This window comes from Mixophyes fleayi, chromosome 8 (genome assembly GCF_038048845.1).
Source record: "Mixophyes fleayi isolate aMixFle1 chromosome 8, aMixFle1.hap1, whole genome shotgun sequence".
In the NCBI taxonomy this organism is placed as follows: domain Eukaryota; kingdom Metazoa; phylum Chordata; class Amphibia; order Anura; family Limnodynastidae; genus Mixophyes; species Mixophyes fleayi.
In genome coordinates this window covers 109245781-109267618 of record NC_134409.1, presented here as the reverse complement: position 1 = coordinate 109267618, position 21838 = coordinate 109245781, and the positions used below count along the sequence as shown (strand labels likewise).

Genomic DNA, 21838 nt, shown 5'->3' with positions numbered 1-21838 from the left:
CGCAAGTTTACCGTATAAACGGTAATAGTTTTAACTCGTTCCGGCGGCGCCCGGAGGAACAATTGAATACCCCCCTAAGTGTCCCTAACATGTAGCATACAAGTAACAAGTAGAAATTAATAAAAACAACTCAATATATTGAATATAATTATTAGTGCTGGGAAGGTAATACATTTTTTTTTGTTTAATAATAAAACAAAAGCGGGATACTACCCGAGACAACTACTTCATGGGAAACAAATCATTCATACTCAACTTTTCTTTTGTGGTGGGTTTGGGCCTTGAGTGGTAACTGCTTCTGTGAACTATAACAAACCGCTGAGTATGAAGCTTACTGTAGAGGAAAGTACCGCTTCAATCCATGTCATTGCCTCTACATTGATGTTTTGTGTTTTTCTACTGAAATAAGTTGCAAACTACTTCATTGTACATCTCTGGGTAAGAGATGGGGAAAAGGGGGTCAAAGTATTCAGTGTATATCCATCTGCCATCAGTGGCGGATCCATTGCCCCGATCGCCCCCCCTAGCAGGGGCTTGCTGCCGATAGCTGCACACTGTGCAGGTCCGTTCGGCAGTGACAGTGTGCTGCCCGGCTGCTCTGATTGTGTTTTAAACACAATCAGGGCAGCACACTGTCACTGCCGAGCGGATCTGCACATACTGTGCAGCCGCCGGCAGCCTTAGATGTCGGAAAGGGGGCGGAGCCTAAATTGCCCCCCCAAAATCGCCCCGGGTATAGCAATTTCCTAGATCCGCCCCTGTCTGTCATTTCATCAATAGCCTATATTGGAATGAAGATGTATTCCTCTGAAAGTTCACTCATATCCACAATGCCGCCAAGCGTGAGCACACACAGGAAGTAGCACTTGTATTGCTGGATCTTCCATGGATCAGGTTGTCCATTATAGCACCAACTACATCCATAGATCTATTTTCTAGAGTGGTCAATGATGTAGAAATAATTCTCTGCTACCTCATGACAGAGGGTAATGTACTTGGAGACTCTTCGAGTTCTTGGTAACACAAATCTTTCTGTAAATTCCTCTTTGGTAAACGTTTTCTTCCCCTGTAGAAGCAGCAGGTTATTAACAAACCTCAGAGCAAATGTATAGCAGTTGTGGTCTTGTTCATCATATCTACAAAAGAGTTTTGGTATAAAACATCAATTATGGAGTGAAACCTTAAAATGTCCACAGTGGAGAAGTGTCTGCCAGACATACCTGTGAGAGAGCCATCTCTCGGTAGAGGAGAACTCTTCTAGATAGCAATCCCACTGATAAATGAGAGCGTGCTGGTCTGGTGGCACTAGTGGTACGCTAACGCACTGCTCCCAGCCCGTGTTATCTCTGTGAATGCCAGATTCATTGTAATGGTGCACAATACCTGGGACAAGAAACATATATGGAACCTGAGTTTATGTAAGGTTCTTTCATTTAAACATGATCTGTTTATGACATGACCTGAGGCCAACTGCCCTACTTGTTCCCACTTATTTCTCAATTGAAAGGGAAGGGAACTTCAGCTTCCCCTGCCACCCACGTAGGGCAAGTAACATGATGTGAAATAGTAAGGAGACTGGAGTTATTAATCTTGAATTAAAAGCTAAAAACACTTTCAAAATCATGTATTTAACTTCTTCCACTAGGGCAAGGGTTGATGTGAATGATTAATCTCTTCAGTGCCAAGGAAGAATGGGACTCGACCTTAGCACACAGGGTTCAAAGAAGTCAAATTTTTACTTGCCTGAACCCCATAGCTATTTCTTATTGGCCGGGCTTAATTACGCCATCGCGATGATGTCATTATATCCTACCTTCTCACCCACTGCCTACAGAAAAATAATGGAACGGCCAGGGAATGGGGTGAAGGCACCCTTCTATCTTTATCTTGGCATCTAGAAACTCTAAGGCACCCCTCTTTCAAATGAAAAGCCAACTTAATAGCTATTATCTGGTGATCACTAGACAATAATATCCTATACAACAGAAATAATTAGAAGTCCAGTGACGGTGGAAGAGAGCACAGGTTTCCAACATCCTGGCTTTTAAAAAAATTCAAGATGGTGCAAACTAGCAAATAATAAAAAAAATCCTTTGTCATTTTCAAGATTTCGTTTTGAAAAACAAGAACCACTAAGTATTTATTGGTGGGGTTTAGAAAAGAAATACACACATTTGCTTTCTTGCAATTTCAATTAAAAAAAAACCGTTAGCCCATTTTTTTTGCAGTCATAGGAGGTATAAGTAAGCTAATGGTATCTTCTGATAATTCAAAGGTTTCTGAAAAAACAAGGTCTAATTTTGGGTACTGCATAAACAAATTACTGATATTGATGTTGGAATAAGGAAAACCCCAAAAAGTGCCAACAGGCTCAGCGGTGAAGGAGTTAAATATTCTCAGTAATGGGCCATTCAGTATGTAGGCGCTATATGAGTAACTTAATAAATGTTGGAAAGACCTGCATTGCATTAATAATAATTTCACAGAAGCAGAGTGTTCAATTACACAACATGGAGTTGGCAGCTATGAAATTACTACACACTGGTAACAGTATGTCTTCACCTTTAGAACTGGCAATACCGACGTGTAGGTCTGCACAGCCATCGTACTCCCTACAAGAAACAATGAGAATAAATTCAGCCAATAAGCAGAAGAGACAGTCTGGGGGCCTGATTCATTAAGGGAAGTTAAGTAAAAAATGAGTAAGTAGTTTCCTGGACAAAACCATGTTACAATGCAAGGGGTGCAAACTAGTTTTCTATTTTGCACATAAGTTAAATACTGTCTATTTTTTTCATATAGCACAGAAATATCAACATTCAATTTCAGTGTACAAATAAACTATCAAGTATTTGTGTGCTACATGAGAAAACAGACAGTATTTAAATGATGTGCAAAATAGAAAGCTACTTTGCACCCCTTGCATTGTTACATGGTTTTGTCCAGGAGACTACTTACTCAATTTTTTACTTAACTTTCCATAATGAATCAGGCCCTGGATTTCTAGATTACTCTTACTAGCCAAAAGGGTTCTGTATGCCATTATGCACACTAAGGGGTATATTTACTAAACTGCGGGTTTGAAAAAGTGGGCATGTTGCCTATAGCAACCAATCGGATTCTAGCTTTCATTTATTCAGTACTTTCTACAAAATGACAGCTAGAATCTGATTGGTTGCTATAGGCAACATCTCCACTTTTTTAAACCCAGAGTTTCAGCCATATTAGTAAATTTCTTGTCTAAGTTCCTTAACGAATCAGGCCCTCAGACCCTAAATGTTATATCAGGCTGGGATAGTCCACATAAATACAATACAGGATGATTTGGCACTTGCCAAACATCACTAACAATGGATGTATTGCTTATATCAGACTTGAGAACAAGGTGTGCTGGGACTTGTAGTGCTGCAACAGCTGGAATGAGGTCACAGAAACCCCAATTCATCTGTAATATATGTATCTATTAACCACCACACAATTTACTAGGTGAAGTTATATGTCAGCCATATAGACTTCAAAAACATTGCATTAATGTCCAAATTATGATGGGAAATTTAGTATTTTGGTGCCTTTATTATCCAATAACAAAGTGTCTCACAGACATAGGTGTACTCTTGCTGTAGTCCTATAAAACATGTAATATATTCACTCATCCTTTTCTTTGTATAATGTAAACAAGCTTTCTGAATTTAATAATAATATATTTATTTTGTTTTATACACAGAGACACACTAGGCGGGGTTCTTAGAGATTGTTTTGTATCTTAAAAAAAACAAAACATTAAAATATAATTGAATTTGCTCTGCTTAATTATTCACTTACCCTATAAATAGGCCTCTTGTTGGCTTCAGTACAAAGGAGCATATTTCACTGTGTGCATTGACGAAAGGGCTGGGAATGCTGACAGGTGCGGTCTCCAGATCCCAGGAACTCACTGTATTTTGCCCACAGATAGGGCAGTGCTGGGGGACAGAGCTACTGTAAATATCTCGCTCGCAGTGAGTAAACTTTATTAGACTCTGTGCTATAGGCTGCATTATCTCTGCTTCTTCCTGATCACCAACATGAAGGCTGTCACTGATGTCATATGACACAGGAAGAAACACAACACCTGAACTGGCTTCAGCAGCAGCTCTGTGTATCCTGGGAGAAAAGCAGAGCAATGACCACAGCCTGGTGCTGGCTTTCAGCAAAGGTTATGTAAAAATATGCTCCCTACATAACCAGTCAACACAGTCATAACACATGCTAGATAATAATGACAAATGCGGAATATTGTAGCATGTAGAATAAAGGAAGTGGTACACAACATACTGTAGAAAAAATAAAACATATACTGAGAATTACACACAACATATAGCAGCATTTGCTTTACACCAGGGGTCAGGGAACTTTTTTACCTTTAAAATATATTTAGATGCGCCGACGTTACGATTTGACAGGAAGTAAATCATATATTATTAATTATTGTAATTCATAATTTTATTGAATCTATTCAAAATTTCTTTGAAAGTTCAACTTCAAAACTTCAGGTTTTGGAGAAATGATGTTGCTTCATTTTTGATACAAGAGCATCAATATTGGGGCATTTTGATGTCAGAGCAATTTGGATTTAGTCTTCAGTGTCCAATCGATTTCTCTGCTTTGTTTTTATGTTCGTTAGAGTAGAAAATCCTTGTTCGCAAAGGTAGGTTGTTGCAAAATGCCGCAACCTTTTGACTGCTTGATCATGTGCAATTTTGATGCCTTTGCAGCTGTTGACATCCAAAAATATGACAGATCTGCTTTGTTTTCAAATGCAATACGTGCTTCATTATTGCATCGAAGCTCAAAAAGTGCCTCTGCCAACCCTTGAGGCTCCTATGGTACAACAGCAATTTCACATTTAAAGGGGTCTACAATCCAACTGGCAGCATGTAAATCAGCAGCAATACCCCCAGGAATTAAATTTTTACCCCATTTGGGGTAATTTACCCCTGTTCCCTGACCACTGCTTTACACACATAAAGGGAGCTATTACCAAGACTTTAACCCAGCATACAGAACAAGAGAAGCTGCAGCGGTGTACAGAAGAATAAGCATGGAGATTAGATCCAGGACACAGAACAAGAAAAGTGGTGAATTCCGTACATGCTGCATAAGATGGCAAGAATTACACCAGGAAACGGAACAAGAAGTGGTACTGTGCAGTTGTCTACATCTGCAAACTCAATAAATATACTAAGAATTGCATACGAAACAATCCAGCATAGTAAATAAAAGAAGTGGTGTTGTGTAGTTAATATTAACAATACTGTAAGTAAACTGGGATAGTACTTGTACATGTAATTATTTAACTTTACCAATAGTTTATAACTTGGGAGTATACCTGTAATGGGCAGTTATGAACTATTACAGCCAAAACCTACAATCTGTGTTGATGCAGCTTATCAAGTCATAAAGCAATTGCCATGCTGCTTCAGTCCTGTCCTCTAGCATCCCACCCACAAAGGCCCAACGCTGCTCTTCTCCCTGCCTCATGTGAGCCGATTCAAACATAGTGCAGTGTTGTTGACAGGGCTGCCATCAGAATCTATGCTCTCCCCGTCCCTCTTCGTTTTACATGCGACTCCTCTCCCTCATAATAAATTCCCCCCTTCCGCATCACAGTACATACCTCCCCCCACTCCCTCATCACAGTAAATCAGAGATGTCTGTCCGGGCCCCTTACAGCTGTACTGGCTGTATTCCCCTCATGGCGGCCTTGGTTGCTGACACCTCTCTTTGACACCCTGCCCCTTCTCTATGAGTTTCCATTTCATGGAGTACAGTCCTAATTTTCTGCACCCAAATATAGTGTGGTCTTCAGAAAAAGGGCATGGCTTCATTCAAATTGGACATGTATGATCGGATCAAGGCTGTGGTCTGGGTGGATAAAGGGTGTCGTAATGGGAAATGTTAGTTGGTTATGTCCTCAATGCTTCAAAAGGCCCCACACATGAAAAAGATAGAAGGAGCTTTGCGGGACCCACTGGAGCATAGGATTTACTGTAATTAAGTGAATGTCACACAAAATTAAAAGGTACATTTTGGGGGGTGTTTTCCATTTGCAACAACCAACAAAAACGTCAGTTCAGTATTCGGTGTTACTAAAATGCTTAAGATTCCAGGGAGCGCAGTTATTTAATAGGTTCATTAAAGTTGAATAGCTTAGTTAGCTGTTATCTTTGTGATCTTTATACAAACTGTCACAGAGATATGCTTGCATATTAACTCAATTTATAAAAGCCATTCAGTAACAAATATTGTAATAGGTGGTAATACATTATGTAATATATACGCTATAAATTACAAAAATTAGTTTTTTTGTGGTAATGACAGAGATGTCTTTCTGTTTACCTAACTCTATAATGCCTTTTTAGTCTAATAAACACTACAAAAATAGGTTCTAATGGATGTTATTTACATCCTACAAATTGAGACAAAAATGTATCTGTTTGTCAAGTCTTTCTTCAGTCTAATAAATACCACAATCAGTGGTTCTAATTGTTGTAATTCACATCCTACTAACTGCAAAAATATTGTTTCTTATAAATGCACTTGTAAGTCTAATAAATACCACAAGAGCTGTCTTTAATTGTTGTACTTTCCATTCTATCTATTGTGTCAGAAACGAATAAATAATAAACAAGATAATAACCCGAGAAGTACAAAAATAATATTTACAAACACCTTCCCTAGAAACCATTTACTTTTGCCACACTAGAGAGATACAAAGATGACTCTGGCAGCGCTGTAACAATGTAAACAGAAATCTGCAGAATAAAACAATAATGTTTAACCAGCTAACTGCTCTCAACATGACCTCTAACTCCAATGGTTTACTTTTGATATGCCCCAGAATTTCTCCCACACAAAGTTATAGTACACATCTCCTCCCCTTCTGGGGAAGCTTGCAGTATTATTATATTATTACTATTATTTGCAGAGCGATTCTATAAAGAGCTAAAGTAATAGTACTATAAATTACTAGTAATGTTCAAACAGTTGCCCTGAATAAAAGTTATTATTAACAATATATATATATATATATATATATATATATATATCTATAATATAAAAGCCTAGTGGCGTGTGCTAGTCTGTGTGTGTGTAGGAAAAAAAAAACCAAGCTGCAGCGCTACCTGCTGGGCGGAGTTATACACTGACTTACTAAATTCTTAGTGTGTGTGTGGGAAAAAAAACTCAGAAAGGGCTGAAATTTGGTATATTAAGATGTTTTTAATTTGTTAATTTAATTTGTTAATTGTTAAAAGTGTTTATAAAGATTTAAAAAATATATATATATATTTCTTGAAGGAGAAGTGACAGTTGGGAGTGGTTGGTGGTTGCCGGGGGTGACAGTTGGGAGTGGTTGGTGGTTGCCGGGGGTGACAGTTGGGAGTGGTTGGTGGTTGCCGGGGGTGACAGTTGGGAGTGGTTGGTGGTTGCCGGGGGTGACAGTGGGGAGTGGTTGGTGGTTGCCGGGGGTGACCGAGCGAGAGGAGTGTGATACTCAGGACCGCTGAGAGAGATCCATGTGTCTGGATAGACATCTGGATAGATGTGGCGATAAAGATGAAGGATGAGGTGATGGAGAAAAATGATGAGGTGGTGACATGTGGACAAAACCACGTTAAAAAAGGGCGCTTGCGTCGGGAAGTAACGCTCTTCCCCTGAGGAGGCCTGGGCTAGGCCCAAATGCATGACAAGAACCTTTTTAACACCTTAAGTAGCTTGATTTGACTGGAATGCAAGAGTATCATGCACGGGTTAACTTGTACATATATATGTGTATGTGTGTGTGTGTGTGTTTGCGTGGGTTTCCTCCAAGTGCTCCGGTTTCCTCCCACACTCCAAAAACATACTGGTAGGTTAATTGGCTGCTAGCAAATTGAACCTAGTCTGTGTCTATCATTGTGTGTGTGTGTGTGTGTGTGTGTGTGTGTGTGTGTGTGTGTGTGTGTGTGTGTGTGTTAGGGAATTTAGACTGTAGCCCCAATGAGGCAGGGACTGATGTGAGTGAATTCTCTGTACAGCGCTGCGGAATTAGTGGCGCTATATAAATAAGTGGTGACGACGATGATGATGTATGTATGTATGTATATATATATATATATATATATATATATATGACATTATTCCTTTCCTGATCCCCACTGTACGCTGACACTATTACATCATTGCGCAGTGGGGTAACAATGACGCTAATTGTGTCATCACATCACAGGACTCGCCCCTTGGATCTCCCTTTTTGGGTCTCTGGAGGGGAGGTCCCAAACATAGGCAAGTATGATTTAAGTTAACTTGCAGCTGAGTACAAGTTACTTGTTTCTTGTAAGCCATTTCAGACAAAAAGAGACTTCTTGCACTATCCTTTAATAGGTTTAAATACAGGAAGTCTGATGTGTGTAGAAAACTAAACTTCCCCATTATGAGAACCTTTCAATTACACTATTTTCTTTTTTAAATTCTCTTTATTTAAGTTGAAATAATACAAAACTTGATTTATAACATTCACAGATGATACAAGAGAACAAATCAGGGTTATATACATTTGTTTGTAAACAATTGTGATATTGAAAACTATATATATATAAACTGTGTCCAATTAAGAACATGTCAAACACATACTTGCCAACTTTTTCTCGTTGGCTTCAGGGAGATCCCGGGGGAGGATGGTGCACGGGGGCGGGGCTTGATAAATTGCATCATTTTGGGCCCACCCCTAAACGGTTGTCACAATTTTGTCCAATTACAGCAGTGGGCGAAGCTAAGGTGACGCAATATTTACCTCATTAATCCCCACCCCTTATCTATTGCAGGGTCGAGAACCGGGAGGTTGCCCTGGTCTCCCAGAAATGCGGGAGTCTCCCGGACATTCCGGGTGAGTAGGCAACTATGCATTAATGAAAAGCAGCTATTGAATCTCTAGAGACTGAAGTGTCTTTTACATTTCTGTCTCCATTACTAAAGTCATGTTGTCTTACCTGTCAGTCTTTGATTAAATATTGGTCTCCATGAAAATGGCCACCTCCATAGGCATCAATACATGGACACAGGACTCAATTTCTGAACTGTCTCATCATGCCACAGATGGCGAAGCCAACCACGTCTTGTACTGGCTCAGCATCAGGGAGAATGCCAGAGTCTTCAGGGAGTGAGGGAGATCACCCCTATTTCAGGGAGTCTCCCTGACATTCAGGGAGAGTTGACAAGTATGGTCAAACATTAAATATGAAAGTACAATTTAGTTGTCAGCCTAATGTGCTATGCTCTGCAGGTTTAGTAATTTGAGTCAGAGACTTAATGATTTTTACTTTTCATCCCAGGTTGGGTAATCGATGTGCTGAGTTATGGGGAATTGGATGAGGTGGTTGAATTAATAAGATAAGGGACATGGGGGAGTAGTGGTTAGGGAGAAAAAGGGGGATTAAAAGAGGGACAGAACGGCATGGATGTAAGTCTGAGGGTTATCCACCTTGTGTTTATGTTTTAAGAGGAGCATAGTACCGGGATGGAATGGTAGTTTTACCATGAATCCTATAGTTTATGAAATGTCCTTATTGTGTTGTGTTATAGACTAGTAATGTGCTCCACGTTGGTGATAAACCAAATGTAGTTTACTTCTTGGGTGAGTAGGGATTGTTTTTTCATGCGATCAACTGCTTGGCTGCGCAGGAAATGTGCGTTATAAGCCTATCTATACATTTGTTAACATTTTTTAGAGACAATCCTGCAAGGAATTTTCCTAAATAGCTACACTAATTGAGCTTGTTACCAGAGCTGTAACTTAGAATTCTAGCGCCTGGGGCGAGAAAGACAAATGCCGCCCCCCTAGCCTTCAATTCTAACCAAATGAACCTAAAATATTCCTAAATTGCGCCCCCTTCAGCGTTGCGCCCTGGGCATTCGCCCCTGTTACGACCCTTCTTGTTACAGTAAGCTCATGGATTTTCTTTCCCAGACTTCTGCCTCCAAATGGTCTCCTGTGTCTGTTTCTCAAGCCAATACGAGGGATTCTAAAGTTGGTGTTTCTGGAGTCAGAGTAGGGGTTGTACCCTTGTGGTTGAAGTTGTAAATGCATCTAAGTTCTATTGGGGAGAGTTTTCGTCTTGGGGCTTCTTTGAGGCTAGTGTGCACATAGTATTGTATTTTGAGATTTTGGCGAAAAGTATTATTATTTGGGATTTCGTTTTTTTCTTGAAGTTTACTTAATGACATTGGAAGAAAATCATCTATTACTGAAGGAAATGTGTGATACCTGCTGCTTTTCATATGGTGGTGCTTTTCATCTGATAGGTGGAGTCCTCTGTTAGCATTATCCCAAGAAGCCTGGGTTAGAGCAACTGTGGAGATGTATAAGGCTGATATCGGTCTGTGTTGTTTTTGATGCCATGGGATAAATTCAAATAGGTTTTCTCCAACTAAATTTTTTTCCATGTCTGCCCAGCTTTTAACCTGTGGTTTGGTGTCTCAGGCCAGATGTTGGCTCAGACAAGTGGGGTCATAGTATCTGTGGAATAGAGGGAAATCAAGATGTCCCAAGGCAGGTGCCCTGGTCAATATTGGGTTTCTCATACGTAGTTTTTATGATCCCATGTGAATTTATTGCAAGTTGGCTGGAAATTATTGTCAGTCTGATTCAGCACCCTAACTGCTATGGTTTGGAACAAATAGAGGATTTTGGGGAGGACATTCAAATGTATTCTATTACTTCTACTTATCCATGATATATAACATTTTCCCAATGTACTAAATCTAAAGGGTGGATAATTAGTCTTTAGATAATTGATTATAGGATTTAGTGATGTTAACACAGAGTTACCAATGAAAATTAGGTTAAAGAAGTTTTTTTGAAATCTGTCTTTGAAGCTGAATTAAATTTAAGTTTGTTTCATGGATGGCCATGCCCCCCTGTAAAAGGCCTTCTCGCATCCAGTGTCAGAGATGGATTATGTCAACGACAATATTTTCATTTTACCTTCTGATCACCTGTGAGGTAGTGTCATCACAAGGCAAACTTCCTCACAGGGAGATGTTGATACAGTGACTGATGCTGGTTACAGCCTAACCCTGGTATGGTGCTATATAAGACTAGTGTATGTGATTTTTTGTTTGAATATCTGTTGACAGATATGTGCTGTGTATTATAGACATGATGTGCACATAATTTTTTTTTAGTATATTGTACAGCACTGTAAAAAGAAGTTGCATAAAATAACATTAAAACAATGTAATCGTTTTTTCTTGCTACAGTATCCATGTTTGGAGGATGTGTGGATAGCTTGATAGATAGAGGAACCTTTCCATACGTTTGTGAATGCTATTAGTAGCCATTTTATTTAACTTGTATGTTTAGTGGTCTTTTAAAAGCTTAATTATGCAAACAATTCCAGTTATGGCCATAATATAATCCAGCTAGTCCCTCAGGAAGGCACTCTCCAGACCGGAACTCAAGCGCTCGTCAAATTTCCGAGCGGAGCGGTGATGGCAGTGCACGACTTGTGACGTCAGGTCGTGTCGCTGGCCTGGGGCGGACACTGGTGGGAGAAGGGGAGGGGCTATCGGGAGAGATCTCGGCAACAATAACACGCGTGACGTTTGTAACCGGTCCGAGCCATGAGTACCAGACACGTGACATGCAGGTAAGTGCACCAATCGGGTATGTCGGTCCCCCCATCACGAGTGGCTGACACATGTCGTATGTGCTCATATAGGGGATCTGAACAATGTACTGTATGACCTAAGTATGATCTAAGTGCACTGTGTGGGGGTAATGATTACTAGTGGGAGTAGGTGGGGGGCTACTGTAGAGCCATCTGTGTGTGAGTGGGTGTCTGGCTGTCCTATGTGGGGACTATTGAGTTTAGGTCGGCCGGAAGGTGGTAGTGGTGATTGTCCTATATGAGAGTATTTGGGGGAGGAGTATAGAGTACTGTGTGAGTAGGAAGGTGACTTGTTGGAGGGGGACAGGGGTATAGGGTCCTGTGTGAGTAGGAGGGACGGTGGCTATCCTATGTGAAATTTATTGTCTTATGTCATATTGTCCTATGGAAGAGTAATTGGGGGAGGAGTATAGGGTACTGTGTGAGTAGGAAGGTCGGTGGCTATTCTATGTGAAAGTTATTAGAGGGAGGGATATAAGGTCCTTTGATTGTCTTATGTGAGAGTAGTTGGAGGGAGGGGTATAGGGTCCTGTGTGAGTAGGAAGGACCTGTTGGTTGTGAAAGTAATTGGGGGGGAGGGTAATAGGGTCCTGTTGAAGCTTGTGAAAGTAATTGGGGGGAGGGGTATAGGGTCCTGTGGGTGTCTGTCCTATCTGAGAGGTCCTTTGTGTGACTAAAGTCCAGTGAGTTCGGGGGCACTGAGTAGTACAAGTTGGGGGGAGAAATTAAGCAACTGTGATAGTGAGATGTGTCCTGCAGATTTTTTAAAGAAGCAGATTTTGTACTGGCAGAAACAATGTACAGAGCTTTTCTTAGAATAAAAGTACCACTTAACCTAAAATATACTCTGCTCCCTCACAGGTAGTGACTGGCCAAACTACCTTGCTGCCTGGTGCAGCAACAAAAATGGAACTTCTCTCATCCATTTTACAAAGTAACAAATATCTGTATTAGTGTACCATGTAGACTGTAAGCAAATACAGTTATCCAAATGTGGATTTGTTGCTTTTTCAGTTGTTTGTAGATGTTTAAACTGGTCTTACTAATAATCTGACTGCAACAAGAGTATCTAATTATGTCAATATTGCAAAATTTCAGTTTTGTTTGTACCTGCAGGTAGTAATAAATAATTGAATCTCTGTTTTCAGGTATTTCATACATGGCGTATGTCGAGAAGGAACTCGCTGTTTGTTTTCACACGACTTAACAACAAGTAAACCTTCAACCATTTGCCGTTTCTACCAAAAAGGACAGTGTGCGTATGGATCCCGCTGTAGGTATGGAACTAGCGCATCATTTATTTTCTCTTTTATTTTTATTTTCATTGATTTGTAAGGTGCTATAGCATTCATCAGTCCTGGACATTGCAGAAAACTTAATATACATAAAACAGGGATATACAAGTTTTACAAAAAAAAAGTACAGGGAAGGCCCTGCTTGTGAGAGCTTACAGTCTAGTGGGAAAAGGGCAGAGGTGAGACAAGAGGAACGGTGCGACTCAGTGGAGACTGGGATAGCAGTGATGATGTACCAGTGTGAATAGTATAGGTGGGAGTACGGTAGGCTCTAGTAAAGAGGTGGGTTTTAAAAGTGAATTTAAAGGCTGGGGGAGTGTCTCATTGGGAATGCCATAGGTGGGTAACAGCACAGGAGAAGTCTAGTAGGTGGTTATCAGAGAGGAGGCAAGGGGCAGCTTTAACAGGGTGTGAGATATATATATATATATATATATATATATATATATATATGAAATGGTGGTTTTATTGAGAACTTTAGAGAGAAAAGTGAGTAATTTGAATCGGATTCTGGATGGGACGAGGAGTCTGTTTAGTGATTTTCAGAGTGGTGCACGTGGAGCAGAAAGAGAAGATGATCTGCCTTGTTGCAGCATTTAGGATAGATTGTAGTGGGGACAGATGGGTCATGGGAATGCCAGCTAGGAGGAGGTTGCAGTAATAGAGGCAGGAGAGGTTGGATAAGGGCTTTAGTGGAATTCTGGTAAGAAAAGGGCATATTCTGGCAATATTTCAAAGGTGGAGGTTACATGGCAGCCAGGCACGATGGATGTAAGGAGTAAAGCAGAGGCTAGAATCAAGGTAATTGATTTGGGAGACTAAGGATATTGTGGTGGTGATGATAAGATAGATTTGTGGGGAGGTAGGATGATGATTAGCTCTGTTTAGGTATCATTGGGAAATCCATGTGATAACACCAGAGAAGAGGACCTGTTGTTTCCCCCTTTTTGCACAGTAATACATATAAATATCTTCCTATGTTTTCATTTGCAATTTGGTGATTGAGTCAGTCATAATTTTTGTGTGTGCCTTGTATGTAGATGATTCTTTTGCTCTGGAAGCAGGAATGTCTGCTGTGTATAGACTTCTCTCCCATTATGCTTTGAGATTTTATATATCTGAGCATAATAGTATTCACACTTACTGATTTGAGACCACCGTTATCCAGCACAAACACTCTGAGCCTTGGCAAAATACCACTGAGGGGAATGAATGTTTATTTAAAACCTTTGCGTTTAGTTCCACTTCCAAGTATGTAGATTATTACATCCCATCAGAGTAAATTAGTCATATCATGGATCTTCTACTTTTTTTTCCGACAGATATGATCATGTGAAACCTTCAGGTTCTCCTTTAGTTTACTTCTCCCAAGACCTACCAGCAGCCACCGCAGAGACCCCGTCCACATCACCACCTGAGCAAGAAACCACACCAGTCGTTCCCAAATGCACCCCCCAGAAGCGTGAGAAGAAGACCGTTGTACTCAGAGATCGTGGTGAGTATTAGAGCTCTCATATTCCCGTAAGCTATACAAGTAATTCCCAACGAGGAAACCAGCCCAATGTGTGGTTTCTCGCTAACCATAAAATTCACTGAATCGGTTGATTTTGAGGACATGGACTCTTTTTTTTTTTTTTTTTTTTTTTTCCTTCCTTTTTTTTTTATTATAGCAGATCTTTTATTTGTGGATTTTGATTGTTTTTTTTTTTTTTATTTCTATCAGATCTATGTGGATTGACTGAAGAGAAGAACCAATCAAACCCTGCTCCCAGCTCCCACTACTGCGGTGATGCACAAGTTGGCGATAAACCCCATTCTTACCTGGATGCCATCTGTACAGGACTGGAAGAAGTGGAAGCTGCGACTCCCTATCCTGGAGACCCGCAGCAGCTGTGCCCCTATGCAGCTGCTGGAACATGTAACTACGGGGAGACCTGCGTGTATCTCCATGGCGAAGTGTGTGACATATGCAGTCTGCAAGTGCTTCACCCCTATGACCAGGAACAGAGGAAATCACATGAAAAGGTGTGCTGGGCTCATGTTACTACTGTTTCCATCTTCTCTCTTTAGACTTTTATTGTTCTAGATAAAACATAAATCATTTCTATACAAGAAGGAACTTTTATATGAGGGTGTGTTACAAAGTCACCCTGCTTTATTTAAGATACCAATCTCCTTTATGCTGTTCACTTCATTAGCCTGGGCTAAGAGCTTAACTTTTAAGTATGTATTAAAATGTTTATTTCCCGGGACAATTATTGGTTCATTTAAATATACAAAGAGACGATTTGTAGTTCCTGTATGTTAGGTGAATACACTATTCCTGTAGTATAACATTTTCTGAACATAGGACTCGCTCTAGCATCAAGACATCGGGTACGTTCACAAATATCATACCTGTAAATTGTTTATTGCATAAAATGTTTGCACCCTTGCTTCTTAGCAATGTGCATGATACTACCCTCTGTTATAGATCATATTAGACTTCATTGTGCTCACTGCTGTGTTGGGGGGAGATTCAATTCAGCGCGATGTGTCTCAGGAACAGTCCCTGGAGACGCATCATGCTGATGTTGGGGCAGAAATCTCAGCTTATTTTTGCACCCCATATAGTGTAAGGAAAAATAAGCGGAGATTCCTTACTGTAATGACAGCAGTGAGAGCAGGATGATGTCTGTCAGGAACCAATTGAGTCTCCCCCTTGGAGTCCAATATCTTTAGTTCTGACAAGTTCCAAATATTTGAATATCTATTTTTGGATGTTAGTTTTTTGTTCTCAAATATTTTAATGTTAAGTTGAGTTATAGGTTGTATTTTTAATAGGATGGAGCACATTCTGTGATCGTGTTGCTCCATTGTTAATATATTTACACCCTGCATCTGCTTCCTCCTCCAGTTGTGCATGGCGACCTTCGAGCTTGAGATGGAGAAAGCTTTTGCCTTCCAGGCCAGTCAGGATAAGATTTGCAGTATCTGTATGGAGGTCGTGTATGAGAAGCTCTCACACTCTGAGCGTAGATTCGGGATTCTGTCCAACTGCAATCACACGTATTGCCTCACCTGCATCAGACAATGGCGATGTGCCAAACAGTTTGAGAACCCGGTTATAAAGTGAGTAACAGCACTGACATCACACCGCAGTCTAAGGATTGTCATGGATGCATTTGGCCCTTAGTTTTGTAACCTCTAATTTATGTAACTTCACACTACTCATTTGATCTGTCGAAGGCTACATGTCTCCTCTTTCCTCTGCTCTGCCATTTTTCCTTTGTATGACTACATACTGATGTTGTTGGTTGCGTGTCTGGGTTACATGGTGCATCTGTATGAGGGTTACCCCAGCACTTGTAACATGTCACACACTGTGCCTGCTCTACCTATGTTATGTTCTCTGTTCTCCTTACCAGGTCATGTCCAGAATGTCGTGTGATATCAGAGTTTGTGATCCCCAGTGTGTATTGGGTGGAAGATCAGAGCAAGAAGGACGACCTTATTGAGGCTTTTAAGCAAGGAATGGGGTGAGTGTGACTATTGTAATATGTACTGAAAACTTACATTTATAAAGATATTGCAATACGTTCTGTGGGTCCGTTTCTGGGGATTATTACTGCAGAAAAACTGAAAAACTTTTAACCTATGAATATAAACTTTCTTGAATTTGGTGTAAATGGCTGGTAACACCACTCTTTTCTCCTCTGTATCATACTCCCAACAGGGAAGTAAACTGGGTGTCACCATGATGCTGCTTGCTAAGGGTTTGGGTCAAAAGTGTCTGCTACGGTTATGTTGTGTGTATCTCTAGGAGAGAGACAATGCAATACTTTCTTTTGACTTTGTCCTTTTTAATTCCGCATATATACTCTCTGTGTTGATGACCTATCCTTTCAATTCAAAGAAATTGTGATTAGATAAATGCATTTCACAAGTCTGAGTTGGTCTCCTTGGGCCATAATTTTATCCAGTGTTTTAAGAATATACCAGAAGTCTGCAAAGCACCAAGCAATACAGTTCCTTATAGATTCTCCTTCTGTTTCAGTAAAAAGGCCTGTAAGTATTTTGATCAGGGGCGTGGAACCTGCCCTTTTGGGGGAAAGTGTCTCTACTTGCACATGTATCCTGATGGTACCAGAGCAGATCCAGAGAAACCACGGAAACAGTTGGGATCGGAAGGCACGGTCCGGGTAAGATCCACGTGGAATTGATTCATTTGTTACTTTTACTATTTGGTTAATCTAAGAAAAGGATAGCTTGAAGGAAGTTTATATATAGGGTAAATTTACTTGCTCTACATTAGAAAACAAAAAAGAGAACTTTTTGTAGTGTGTCTGTGTATTAGATGATCTGTTCTGCAATCTAGTATATTTCCTTCACTATCCCTGTTGGCTCTAGGAGCCAGGGACAACGATTGACCACAAACTTTGAATTAAGGTTTGACCATCTCTGCTCTGTTGTTTACTTCTTGATTGCCCCAGCTCCACTACCAATCATATAGCAGAGGGGCAAACCTAAATTAAAGTGGGCATAGTTTGTGGTCTGCAGTTCGTTCTTGTTCCTGGTCAAGATACAAGAGGCGATAGAGCAGGGGGACAGTGACGTAAGAAGTAATGCACACTCTTATTTTGGTTAGATCGGGTAAGCAGATTTATTAGAAGACAGTACCTCCTATATTAGACATTAAAAAGAAAAACAGAATCATTAACCACTACAGTACAAGACATTTGCAGTGTATTTTTTTTCTTAGTGAGAAATGGGGATGAGCCTTTTTTGCTACATATACAAGTAAGACAATAGGATGTAATATTTGCAAAAATGGATAGTCCCCATGGATTAATATTATATCTACCCAAGATTGCAACCTATTTCTATAACTTGTTTGTATACACCAGCAATGAAGCTGTATATTTTATTTTGTTTGTATCTATACCATTTCTGGTTATCTTGGTGCCAAGGGGACCATCCATTTTTGCCTTGCTCTAGCCATTTAAATGGTTGGAACTTCCATATACACCATTTGTCCCCTCAGGCAGCTTTACCCATTACACACTCCATATCTAGGGAGCGCGGATCCACACACCCATTTCTCCAGGATGTAATCTTTATCGGGATTATTGAGCTCTCATCGCCGTTACTTACATTAGTCATTTGGGGAACCAGAAACAATTGTGCCATTTGAAGGGAGAGAATCTGTGGCTTGAGTTGTGGTATTCCCACGTCTGTGATTACCACCATTTAGTCTATAAAGGAGCGGTGTCCTTGTAATCACAATAATATCTCTTAAATTCTTCTTCATTTTAATGCAGTTCTTCAACGCTGTCAGGCTATGGGACTTCATTGAAGATCGAGAAAATCAAAGTGGTTCCAGCACCGACGACGTGACAGAACTTGGGGACCTCTTCATGCACCTGTCGGGTGCCGATGAGCAGGCAGCAACTTCTTTTAACTGAAATCTATTTATTAGAATGCATAGACTAGAAACTGCTTGTCTGGGGTTAGTGTGGTGGCAGAATAAAGTGTCCTTTTCACTAAAAAAATAAAATAAAACTGAGACTCGTGACTACTTTGCTCTGTGATAATGAACATTTTAAAGACATGTTAGGAAATGAGAATTGGTGCAGATAAAGGGTTATAAGTAACAGATCAGTAGTGGCTTCTCCTGTTACCACATCACTGATCAGAAAACCTAGCACCTACAGTCATGGCCAAAAGTTTTGAGAATGACACAAGTATTATTTTTCACAAAGTTTTCTGCTTCAATGTTTTTAGACCTTTTTGTCAGATGTTGCTATGCTATTACAAGCATTTCATAAGTGTCAAATTATTGATAATTACATTAAGGTTATGCAAAGAGTCAATATTTGCAGTGTTGACCCTTCTTTTTGAAGACCTCTGCAATTCGCCCTGGCATGCTGTCAATCATCTTCTGGGTCACATACTGACTGATGGCCGCCCATTCTTGCCTAATCAATGCTTGGAGTTTGTCAGAATTTTGGGGTTTTTGTTTGTCCACCCGCCTCTTGAAGATTGACCACAAGTTCTCAATGGGATTAAGGTCTGGGGAGTTTCCTGGCCCTGGACCCAATTTTCAATGTTTTGAATATCAGTCTGTCCCTGATGTTTTTCCTGGAGAGAAGTGTCGTCTTTGTTTGCCTTCTTGACACCAGGCCATCCTCCAAAAGTCTTTGCCTCACTGTCTGTGCAGATGCATTTACATCTGCCTGCTGCACTTACTGAGCAAACTGCACTGGTGCTGCCCCGATCCCGCAGCTGAATCCGCTTTGAGAGACGTTCTGGCGCTTGCTGGATGTTCTTTGGTGAACATCTTTCCTTGAAGTTCTTGATAATTGATAAATGGTTGACTTAGGTGTGATCTTACTAGCAGCAATATCCTTGCCTGTGAAGCCTTTTTTGTGCAAAGCAATGATTACTGCACGTGTTTCCTTGCAAGTAACCATGGCTAACAGAGGAAGAGCAATGATTTCACGCACCACCCTCCTTTTAAAGCTTCCAGTCTGTTATTCTAACTCAATCAGCATGATAGTGATCTCCAGCCTTGTCCTTGTCCACACACTCACCTGTGTTAACGAGCGAATCACTAACCTGATATCAGCTGGTTCTTTTGTGGCAAGACAAATGCATTGGTAATGTTGTTTTTGAGATAAAAGTTCATTGTCATGGCAAAGAGGGACTTTGAAATTTATTGCAATTCATCTGATCAGTCCATGATATTCTGGAGTATATGCAAATTGGCATCATAAAAACTAAGGCAGCAGACTTTGTGAAAAATAATATTTGTGTCATTCTCAAAACTTTTGCCCATGACTGTACCTCATCTACTCTTTTATATTGAAAAACAAAAAAAGTCTGTCCAGTTGTATTAAAAAATGAATTCTCATTAGGCTCGGCCTTTGGATTGTTTATATTATGTTAGAGCTGTGTATATGTTACTGATAAATACTATCATTAAGCACAATATTTTTTAGATGAATACTTCTAAAACAATGAACCAGTTATCGGTTTAATGGAGTAGAATTCCAAGCTGATTCTATTTTAACAGTATCAAAATTTGCAAGAGAAGCTGTATGTATGTGTGGTGTTTTTTTTTTTTTTTTAAAGCAAATGACATTCCTAAGATACACAAACACACGTGAAGGCATTGAACACCAGGATTGCCACATATTACACACTTCTGGATGCAGCAACCTCGTCTGTTTTTCAAAACCGGAAAATTGCTCAACTTGGCTAGGGCTTCCCCATAGGTCATATTGCTTTTATGAGATGACGCTTTTGTTGAATCATGACTTGATGCTTTCAATGCTTGACCATGCTTCAAACTCTGAAATGGGCTGGTTGTACATAACTCGAAAGTTAATGGACCTCAGAATAGTGATCAATAAATTGCCACTCTCTCCTCCAACACGGGATGGAAGACCAAAAGTGCAGCATGCTGCATCCACTGTTTATAATTGGTACCATGTACACTAACTGTGAAGTACTCTGATCACTGTTCTGAGGCCCAGTCAAGCAGCACAGGCAGTTGTATACTCTTCTATGAGTAGATTTCCTTAAGTCACCGATGATGAAGATAGTTTTAAAAAAAAAAGTCCACCTTAGGTTCCTCCTTTCATTTGTAAATGTAAGTTGTCCATCATTTTAAGGCTTGGTTTCGTTTAAATCAAATGGCACGAAATACACAAGTGTGATGGTATTCAAATTGGAATGGTAAAATCAAATATTGACAGGTAGTAGTGTAAACTTGCAGATTCATTTTAAGGGGTTACATAGAAAGTAAGGTTAAAATAAGACACGGATTCAACCTTATAATAAATTGTAATTGTGGCAAGTCATGACAGTATGACAAATCCCCAGTGTGATAGCTGCCAGATTAGATATTAGGGGTTATATCTTAAATGACACACAAATTAATTCATTTCTACCACTATGTCATATACTAAAACAGATGCCTAAGAAAAGCATTTATTCCACTTTAATAGTCGGTGGGTGAATTTGCCATCGTTATGTGCGTACAGGAATTCCACGGGTTAACTACGCTTCAGTAAAGAACCCCTTCCTATGGTAATGGTGACACAAGTTTTCCTCTGTTTAGCACGTAGTAGGAATAGTTAATTAGACACATCTTTGTATTAGCTTAAGATATACTTTAACATATTATTCCCCCCCCTCCCCCATGTCTTTTTCTGGCTCTAGTATAGATAAGTCAGGTAGTGTTTTTCTATAGGTCATAGACTTATTTTTGTTGTGGTCCCAGCAGTGCCCTATGCAGGGGTATAAGCTAAGGACAAGTCTAGCTACGCAGAGAACAAGGAGCAGATCTAGTGTAAGGGTTCAAATTTCAGGCCAGTTCGCGGTAGAGATGGGCAGGCTCGGTTTCCTTAAAACCGAACCCATCCAAATTTTGCGATGGCTCGGTACTCTCGCACCAATTCGGATTCCAAAACGAGGCAAAACGTCTTTGTGACGTCATCGGATCTCACGAGTTTTGGAATCAATACTTGCCTCCACGGCGATCTAGCGCCATTTGAGAGAGGGACAGAGAAGGGTTAGGTCACAGTATAGAGCAGGCAAAATGATAAGAGTAGACATAGGAGGGTGGTAATTTTTCTGAATTTGCACTACAAAGTGTTTATAGTCCTGATGGTAGTTATCCCTGTACATCATCTGGTAAAGCCTATGTAAAAATACATAATCTTTTGAAATCAGGGAAAAAAAATCAAAACCAGTGGAAGCAGTTCTGGCACGAGATGAGGCCATTGGCATGCCTGGACATAAGACCAAAAAATACACTTCTTATGTGTGGAATTATTTCTATCCAAATCCTGACAACAGTTGTCTAGTCAT

At 40.1% G+C, this 21838-nt stretch overlaps 2 protein-coding genes across 2 annotated transcripts; one reads left to right on the top strand and one right to left on the bottom strand.

The window, feature by feature from the left end:
- Window positions 1-161: 161 nt before the first annotated feature.
- MKRN2OS (MKRN2 opposite strand) lies at window positions 162-4080 on the bottom strand. Its single transcript, XM_075184110.1, has 4 exons — window positions 3823-4080; window positions 2563-2612; window positions 1221-1383; window positions 162-1136 (listed from the first exon to the last, which is right to left on the bottom strand). Exons 1-4 carry the CDS (start codon window positions 4035-4037, stop codon window positions 929-931), a joined length of 636 nt encoding a protein of 211 aa, XP_075040211.1. The 5' UTR covers window positions 4038-4080; the 3' UTR covers window positions 162-928.
- A 7473-nt stretch (window positions 4081-11553) lies between these two features.
- MKRN2 (makorin ring finger protein 2) lies at window positions 11554-18536 on the top strand. Its single transcript, XM_075183155.1, has 8 exons — window positions 11554-11666; window positions 12836-12964; window positions 14305-14477; window positions 14706-15007; window positions 15879-16093; window positions 16390-16500; window positions 17019-17163; window positions 18283-18536. The coding sequence occupies exons 1-8, from the start codon at window positions 11641-11643 to the stop codon at window positions 18424-18426; spliced, it is 1245 nt and encodes a 414-aa protein (XP_075039256.1). The 5' UTR covers window positions 11554-11640; the 3' UTR covers window positions 18427-18536.
- The last annotated feature ends 3302 nt before the right edge of the window (window positions 18537-21838 follow it).

Excerpts from the sequence above, each read along its gene's own strand:
- MKRN2OS (XM_075184110.1), bottom strand. The coding sequence starts at position 4,037 with ATGCAGCCTATAGCACAGAGTCTAATAAAGTTTACTCACTGCGAGCGA. Across the intron at positions 2,613-3,822 it reads ACAAGAGGCCTATTTATAGG|GGAGTACGATGGCTGTGCAG; the intron begins GTAAGTGAATAA and ends TGTTTCTTGTAG. Across the intron at positions 1,384-2,562 it reads CGGTATTGCCAGTTCTAAAG|GTATTGTGCACCATTACAAT; the intron begins GTGAAGACATAC and ends TTCTTGTCCCAG.
- MKRN2 (XM_075183155.1), top strand. The coding sequence starts at position 11,641 with ATGAGTACCAGACACGTGACATGCAG. Across the intron at positions 11,667-12,835 it reads ACCAGACACGTGACATGCAG|GTATTTCATACATGGCGTAT; the intron begins GTAAGTGCACCA and ends CTCTGTTTTCAG. Across the intron at positions 16,094-16,389 it reads TTTGAGAACCCGGTTATAAA|GTCATGTCCAGAATGTCGTG; the intron begins GTGAGTAACAGC and ends TCTCCTTACCAG.